Source organism: Monopterus albus, unplaced genomic scaffold, assembly GCF_001952655.1.
Source record: "Monopterus albus unplaced genomic scaffold, M_albus_1.0 scaffold31.1, whole genome shotgun sequence".
NCBI classification, from domain to species: domain Eukaryota; kingdom Metazoa; phylum Chordata; class Actinopteri; order Synbranchiformes; family Synbranchidae; genus Monopterus; species Monopterus albus.
In genome coordinates, this window is record NW_018127911.1 from 5,775,750 (window position 1) to 5,785,078 (window position 9,329).

Here is a 9,329-nt window from a genome sequence, read left to right on the forward strand (position 1 = left end):
GATGTTACTTTGACAGATACCAGCTATCCAAACACTGCTACAGACCAAGCACAACCCTTCATGACAACAGTATTCCCTGATGGCAGTGGCCTCTTCCTACAGGATAATATGCTACACTGCAAAAATTGTTTAGGAATAGTTTGAGGAACATGACAAAGAGTTCAAGGTGTTGCCTTGACCTCCATATTTTCCATATCTCAGTTTGATCAACCATCTGTGGGAGGGGCTGGAAAATAAGTGTGATGCTTGGAAACCACTCCTTGCAACTTACACAGTTTTCTGATCTGATAATGAACTGCTCGTTGGTCTTGAGTGCTATTTTTCTCAAAAGGCCTGGACTGGAGACACATGACCCCGGTATACAGTAACAGCACATTAGTGGCACTGGGACAGTAACATGGCATACTGTATAGCTGAGGCTCTCTTTGGTTGAATTTAAATCTTTATTTTGCATAGTTGTGTTCCAACAAACTATTCAATGCACACATTGTAATTTAGTGCTTCTGTTGTTCAAGAGAAATACTGATGGCTTAGTAATAGCATTGCCAACAGTAGAATGGCTCTCTTGAACCTCTACATAATTCTTCAATATATATATATAAGCCACCTCTCATGTTTTGGTTTAATACAGTAACAGTGAATGTTGGATGAAGTTCTGGAGTCAAAGAACATCTTTCCTTTCATTGAAATAAATGGTAGGAAACTGTGACAGAGCTGTTCCAGCATCTGACTTAAAAGTTGGTTGACTTGCCTGACATGCACACTGCACAAGTTCAAGCTACACTATGCCTTTGGCCACTGTAAAGAACGCCCACTATTTAAAATGTTTTCCCAATTAGAAAAGGACGGATATATAGACTGTTAGAGAGAGAGAGACAGGCAAGCAGACAGGCAAAAAAAACAAGTAGGAAGACAGCCAGTAAAGCTGAACCATACAAACAGACAGGTTGACAGTTAAGACAGACAAACCAGACCAACAAACAGTCAGAGGGAGAAAAAAAGTCAGACCAACTGCTTAAATTGCAAGGAATGTTTGGCAGGGCAGTGTATAAGACACTCGTTTATTTCAGGTTTGGCCTACATACAGTATGCGAGGTTAAAAGTTTAATATTTCCATTTCCCACACTAGGTATTTTTATTGGACTCCTTCGGAAGGCTTAAGGAAGGGAAAACTTAATAACCTGTTATTTAAATATGGGAGGAAGTTGTGGCCCAAATAAGTAATCACCCTATTTGAAACCATAATGAGAACTAATAAATATGATTCAGAATGTATATTTATCATTTAAGAAGAGACAGAACCTGAAGTTTGCCTGGAAGTTGATCTTTTGCTTTTACAAGCTGTCATTCCTGGACCAATGCACTCACACTGTGTGTCATATTTACCCCCGGGGTATTGGCTACAGCCAGTCGTGTACCCTGTAAAGTCTTCTGAACATCCATCTTTGGTCTGGTGAGCTGGTCACTCACTGATCCACCACCATGTGAACTGTTCAGCAAAATGTTCCTACTGTGTCAATTAGGCTTTACTTTAAATAGCCCAGGTTTCTGGTGATCCTAGGCATTGCCCTTGGCTTCAGTGAAAGGCTTAGCCTATCAACCAGGGATGCTACATCTGAATCCTTGAGATAAAAGCACATGTAGAATGACTAGCACGTGGCCCCAAACGTACGTGTTCAAAAGCAGATACCCTTTATAGCTTTGCTATTTGTCATTTTTCTCAAAAGCCAAAATTAGATTTGAATTCAATAATGACTTGTCATTTATATGTATAACATCCATTACAGTATGTAACACTGAGGTCAAAGTGTAATAGTTTAATCACAGCAGTGCTATTTACATTTTATTTAAAATAATAAACAAATGCACTCACACTATTACAGTTAAATAAAACTGACTTTCAAGTAGAGTTTCCTTAACTGAATGACTGTCTTAATGTTTATAGTTTATTCATAATAGTTTATTCTTTGCATCAGACACATAGGTCTAGGAGTTATACTATCACAGAAAAAGAAATAGTCTGCACACTGGTTTAATACTTCACAAAAATGACCACACAAACAATGTTTTGATGTTAAGTCTTCATCAGGTATCTTCAACTTATGCTCTGACCTGATTCTGTCAAACTGATGTCAGGTGCGACACCACACCCAGACCAATTAGCACATTAGATATAATTGCAACAGGATTTGGCAGTTTTTCAGAGTGTGTAGACATGTGTTTCTGGTTTTGTAGTGCAGTGTGGAGGGCAGGTTAAAATGTTGTGTGAGAAAATCTGGGTCATGTTGTTTTTGTGCCGATTGGTCTGGGTGTGGTGTCACACCTGACATCAATTTGATGGAGTCAGAGTGAAAGTTTTAAATACCTAATAAAGACTTAACATAGGAACATTGTATGGTAATTTGGCCTAATAAAAATAACTTTGTGGGGCATTAAATCAGTGTGTGAGCTCAATCCATTTTCTCTGTTGGCTATATGAGTTCAAAACCAACTGGAAACTTGCATAACATTGCTAATCCATCACAGTAAACATTAAGGCCCTGCTCAGTGTTTTGTCTAAAGTACATTATCCCCACGTGGTAATGCATTTGTAAGCAAAGAAACATTTTGAAGTGCTTTGTAGTTGGCCTGTTTGTGTCACCACATTATTAATTTTCTTTCAGATCTAGTTTCCCAGTTTAGACAGATTTGTACATAATCGGTAACACTTTTTAAAATAAAAAGTGCTAACTAAATATTCCAGATGAATGCTCATAAACCCTAGGAGCAGAACAGAACACCTTCAGTAGACTGTTCTGCATTGGCTGTGACATCCTACCCAGTAGGGTACTGGTACTGGAAAGGATTTATGATTCACGATAGGCATTATTAAATCCCTCGCGTTTGAAGTCCACCAGCTAACATTATCCTTCATGCCAGTCTGAACAAAAATCTCTTTAATTAATCCAGATGCAATCACCTCACCACTGGGTGCAGCGGCAGCACCCTGGAGTCCCCCTTTCTAGTGAGGTGATGCTGTCTGAATAATTGTACTGTCAAGGTCAGAGATGGTTAGGTTTTAATACACTGTTCAAGTGGAAGGAACTGAATGAGAAGGTCTAATCTCTGCACTGGAATGGCTTTGATCGTGTCGGGGAGCAATTAAGCATAGGTGCATGTGTGTTTGGTCAGTCACTGAAAGCCACTGTATGTATGAACGCTTCAAAAGATGGATTTCAAGCTACAGTCGCAAGAAAAGCATTGGCACTGTTTGCAGTTTCCTCATTTTCTGCATAAATTGGTCATGAAATGTGATCTGATCTTCACCAAAGTCACAAATATCAACAAACAGTGTTCCTAAGCTGATAAAACACAAACAGCTATGATCCTTCATGTCTTTATTGAACACACCCACTGTATTTTAATACTACACAGAACACCTGAACCTTTTCTCGTGTTGTACCACATACATTTGAAGCAGAATTCTTAACTTAAACCTGTGATGTTGAAAGGGAGAATATTAATAAGTCAATGCCTACTTCCCTTCCCACTTGCACAACCTCCTGACTCTTGAAATAAACACACAAGCCACAACTAGTCACTAAGTCTGGTGCTTAATGAGGGGCTGCTTGGAGAGTTTAGGCTGATGTTAATTTGTCTTGGTTTTGTTGTAAGCTATGTGTCTGTAAATAAAGTGTAAATGACGAGCTGTCCTTGCATGCCAGCCAGCCAGGCCACATGCATGGACTGACAGTATTACACACAGACATGTTACAAGCAAGCCCTTTCAGTGGTCCTAGTGATCATGGTGCCAGACTCTGTTTAGAATGTATTCATGGTTTGGTCATTATTTGCAGGCCAGTTTTGGAGGTATAAAAAAAAAACTCCTTTCTTTTTTAGTTCTTAAAAAAAATATCCTGAAAGCTTTGAGTGACATTGTTATCAGCTGACACAATTTCCAGGATAAGCTACAACTCATTAAAGGTGGAAACTGTAGAATTATAGTTGCTGATGCCAAATTGACAAAAAGAAAAATGTGGAAATTTGTTAGGATTGTTGTTTCTGATTGTTTTTTTTAAATTTATTTTCTTTGTTTGGTGTTTGTAAGTTAGAATATGATTTTGATTGCAACATGATGACACATTTTTATTTGCTCTCTGCACTAGAGTCGTACTGCGTGAGTATACTTTATCAGAAGTGCTTGTACAGTGCTTGAACCACTTCCATACCTTTCTGTTGTTGACTGACACTGACGCTTTCTCAAATCAAGTTTTGAAATGTGCAGCCACTTTGCGTAGCAATTGAACAGATGTATTGAAGCGTCAAATAATAAGCACACTTCATACAAACTAGTTCTCATCAAGCCGAACTTTGTGATTGCAGTCCTTATAGATGAAGTTGCCATATGAGTGTTACTGCAAAAAAGGTTCCTGTTAATGTGTCTTCATCTTTACATTGCCTTTGCCAGAAAGTTTTGCACTTAAATGCTTAGTCAAGTTTGTAGTGTGATAGTTGGCTCTACACTTAAATGCTCAAGTTTGTAGTGTGATAGTTGGCTCTACTGGACCTTGTCATTGTACACTGACTAGAGAGAACATAACTCTATACTTATACATACTATACACAACTTAAAAATACACACCCTCGCACAGCCACACAAGCGCAGAATCATCTACATACACACACATATGGTACACACATGCATGCAGAAGCATGGGCAGAAGTACACACACATATGCAAGGGTAGCCCACTCACAACCGCTAATACAAACATGAGTTAATATTAGCTGCATATAAATTGGCAGGACATATTTTTAAAATACCAACAGGGGGGTCATGAACTGCTGCATAAAAGACCATCTTAGTTGTGAGTCTGAGCTGCTCGGCTCCAAATATACCCTGGGAGAGGTGCCTGCAGGGTATTTTTGGGTCAGTGTTTAAAGGTGTTCAGTGGCAGCACTGCCTTGAGGTTAATAGGATACCCACTTTAAGAAGACTAAATAGACTGAAGTCTGTGTTGTTGAATTTGTGGTTATTTGACCCAAGGATTGCCGGGAGGAAGACTTCATAGTGCAGACGGACACCTTAAAAGTTATGTGAACTTACAAAGCCCGCATTTCAGCAGTTTGTTCAGTAATTAATTAATGTGATATTGAAGTATGGTGATGCTGTCGGCTGGATAGGAGTAAGAATGGTAAAATCAAGAAGCCCAAGTAGACTTGGGACGAGGGAAAGATCTCATTTTTAGGGTCTTCAGGTTCCATACTAGAGCCTTGCTTAACGCAGAGTAAATCAGCTCACTATGCTTTATTTTCAATTCAGTGAATGCATTTTACCCTCACCAATAAAAATAATGCCACAAACTATTGCACGGCTCTAATCAAGTTTGTAATGTGACTCTCTTTTCTCTGCCTCAACAGACCTGAAGGATCAATTATGACTACTGGGTAATATCAGTAATTTTAGTGAAGTGAACCATCATCTTCTTGTCTGCTTGAGACAAATTTCTGATTTGTGATATTGGGCCTTATAAATAAAATCAGATTTGATTGGAGTTCTTTAGAAAGCTGGATTTGATCAGTGAAAATCTAATGACCCAGAATTGTCACTCTATGCCCCCTTAACAAAGTTTTTAGTCAGAATGCAAAGCAGCTATTTCTGAATTTGAGCCTGTCACAAACTAACATTTTAAGACAGCATTTGATATGTCCAAGTGTATTTTGAATAAGATTCAACTATTTTGCCAGTATTTCACAATGTATAACCAGCCACTGTTCCTCCCTTGTTGCTTGTTGATGTTGATTACTGTGGGTCTTCCTCCATTTCCTTCACCCTGCCTCACTTGGACCTTCTCCCCCTTGTGCCTTCGGAGTTCTCCACTAACCTCCATTTGTCTGTATTTTTTCCTCTACAGGTTCTCCTCTGTCCACCTTGTTTTGAAACTGATCCAACTGGGGAAATAATACAAAAGTACCGAGAAACATAAAACATGGCTGTGGCTGGATGTCCGGATTATTTCCTACATCATCCAAATTATCAGGTAAATCACAATTTCCTTTAGATTTTCCTTTAGTAAGTCAAATTTACTTTTAAGCAGAACTTACATGCCACTTTAACAGCTTAACTATAGAGATTGAATGTTATCATTTTGGACTAGAAACACCTAAGACTGAGTTGGACTCACAAGTTAATTTTAACCCTAAAGTTACTCTATTTAATAGAAATACTGACAGAAATGTGCCAGTATCTTCATGAAATTATTTTGGATCATGTCACAGCATCCAAAGTTGGACTTGTTTATCCACAGGGCACGGCTAACCTGCTTACTGCGTTTCATAGATGAAACTTCTGGGAAGTTGCTGGATGTGATTGTGAAATTTGAGCTTGCTGTGCCTGTACAAACCAGGCACCTTATTATTTACAATATGTTTTAATGAGACAGGAATAATAAATCAGTGAAAAAGTACTCAAAGTACTGTACATTTGCTTCCAAGATTTCTAAGATGTGATGATGTGGAGTATTCAGGTTGGGGCTGCTGTCTATAGCTCACATGACAATCAGCAAACCCTGTTATAAATTGTCAGCCCCACACTATTGAAGAAGTCACATAGCATAGCCAAGCAAAGCCTCGCAAATCGCACTGAAGACTCTAGATATGGATACATACAGCACATAGATATACTATAAGGGGAAAGTTTGTTCTCTGCGTCCACACTTTTCAAACCACGTGACTAAATTCCATCCCGGTGCACCTCACTCTCAGTAATTAACGTTAAGGCACAGAGTCATGGATTTGACCTAACGCCTCCTAATCTGATTTTAGTTATGTTGAATTTCCACTAACAGCTTAAGTGAATAATCCAGATGTATCCCTTTTGTTTGTTTGTTTTCTGTATGTTTCTTGCATGCAACAGAGAGCAACAAGACTATATGCATTCTACAGAGACACTTGATTTGTTACCTTGAGGAAAAACAGAGGCCTCTAAAAATGAGCTTGTATCCTGACATGCTGATTTGTTGTTAAGTAAACTAGGGAAGATTTTACTTCTGTACATCAGGTTTTAGGTATAGTAGATTAGTTGACACCAGCCTTCACAGAGCATAGGGCTTCCAAACATTTATATTAGGGCCTGATCAGAAGCTGGTCTGCTTGTCACCTGGCTCATGGCTTTATCTGTCACCTCAGAGCTGGAGGTCAGAGAGGTCAGTCTGAGTCTCCCATCTTAGACGGACAAGATTTTCATGAAATTAAAGATCTGCGTGAAGCTCTGTATGTGTATGTTTGCTTGCATGCTTGAATTTATGGTAGAGTTATGTCTGGGTCGCGTATGTGTATGTTTGCTTGCATGCTTGTATTTATGGTAGAGTTATGTCTGGGTCGCTATCATGTATGTTGTTTTTGTTTCTGCCTTACTGCTTCAGCTGCAAAGATTAATCAACAGTTGGTGTAAAAAGAGGATGATTTTAATGACATACATTTAGTTACAGAACTGTTTAAGGAACTAATCCAACAAAAAATACCTGAGGCAAAAATGCTTTGCTATTCTCATGTTTATTTCTTTTGATTGCAGTGTAATAACACACAAAAAAACATTTTAACTAGTTACAAGTGTGATTTCTACATTACCAGCACCTGTTGATTGTTACAGGAGAGTTGAATTACAGATTAAAGGAGCATCACCTGCTTGAAATGCAACTGTTTCTGATGGTTGTGAAAAGGTGTCAGTCCGTTTTTGGAGTTCTGTGGGAAATGGATCAGATTAGTCTTTTTTTGTAATTCCAATGCAAGCAAAAGAAATAAACATGAGAATGCCAAAGAATTTATGATTGTGACAATTTTTTGAGAGAAGTGGTGCGTTACCCGACAGAGATGCAGGGGTGCCAATATGTTTTGCCATGACTGAAGTTACGTGGAACAATTCCATTACTGGAGGCTGTAGAGCTTTAAAATCTGAACTACAGCAAAGATATTGCAACATACACGTTTGACTTTTCACACACTCGCAGCAGTACACACACACACACACACACTTGCTCGACTGTTTGCAAAGCATTCAGCTATAACAGATGCACCTCTACCTGCTGAATGAGAAAACTCATTCACTGTGAAATTCCAGGGTTATGGAAGATTTTCCCTGATAAACTGTGACAGCAGTTCAAAACAGATTCAGGTGAAGATAGAATTCATGCCAAACTCAAGGGATTATATCACCATTTTAATCTTGTTTCTGTTGTGTAATCCTGGCTGGTGAGTAACTGGTATGTACAATGCCAGACAAATCTGATCAGATTAAACACAAAAAGCATGGTTAATGGCAGAAAAACTGCTTATTAAGCATATTTTTTGCTGCTAGAGCCTGAGATTACCTGGACTGTTGTAACCGGGGCCACAGTCTGTAGATGCAGCATTTTTATTATTTTCATTGACGGCTGATTTTGTTAATTATATTAAACTGACATTTTCCCTCAACAGAGTAGAAGTGTGACAGTACAATAATAATTAAATGGCAATACCAAGGCTGAATATTAAGATTATGTGTTGTTTTCACCAGTAATCCTGGGTACCACAAGTTTCAAATTAGTTTTGTTTGAATATTAGAGCTTTGCAATATGAATATCTGATTGTAAGAGAAACATTCCATAAAAATGACGGGTTAGTGTGGGTACTGGGCCACAGTTAATGTTATAGACTTTGACTATGTCTGCCGTCACTTTCAGTGCACTGCAGCTGAATCAGATGTACAGCATCAAAGTATTCCTTCCTGTGATGTCCATGCTGGAGCTGATCACAGCAGGCATTAGAAATCTGTCCCTGCATTTAGAAGCAGACATATGCTATAATATGTTTTCTGGCATAATTTATTTTTTTTACTTTAGCCACTAACAGGGGAATAATATTATTCTCTTGTTAGAGGATTCATTTCACTTCCAAAAGAGCTGATCCTGTGGCCTGGCTCTACCTCTGCTCTAACTAAGCATGAGAGACGTTAGTGTGGCCTCCTGATCTCATTTTCTTTAATTACATACGAAGGAATTTCCACTTCTGGTCTAGTTTTCATGTTTCTTGTAGCAGGACTATCTGGTATTATGATCAGCCAGAGTTTTGAGATTTCCACAGTTCTTAAGCTTTCTGAGAATCTTCAGCTGCACATGGATGCATCTAACCCTAATGGAACCTGAAATGTTATGCTGTTTAATTTAATTATTTTTATGGATCAGTTCCATTCTCAGCTGCTCCATTGTAGCCAAAAACACTCTCAGTAAGTCAAGTATTGATTCATATTCAGTTCCCAGTCATAACATTTAACCCCAGTCTAACCTCTTCTAAAGGTGTAGCTTTGACCTGTGT

General features: G+C 38.6%; 1 protein-coding gene across 4 annotated transcripts in view; it reads left to right on the top strand.

Moving 5' to 3' along the window:
- The window catches only part of grb10b (growth factor receptor-bound protein 10b), a 58,493-nt gene that overhangs the window by 7,843 nt on the left and 41,321 nt on the right, over window positions 1-9,329 (top strand). For 3 of the 4 annotated variants that reach the window (XM_020596792.1, XM_020596790.1, XM_020596791.1), the window contains exon 2: window positions 5,894-6,019. In XM_020596792.1, the coding sequence (XP_020452448.1) occupies window positions 5,969-6,019 (51 nt within the window). In that variant the 5' untranslated portion in view covers window positions 5,894-5,968. Of the gene's footprint in view, window positions 1-5,893; window positions 6,020-9,329 lie in introns of those variants that run through there. The other variant, XM_020596793.1, reaches the window with a different exon arrangement.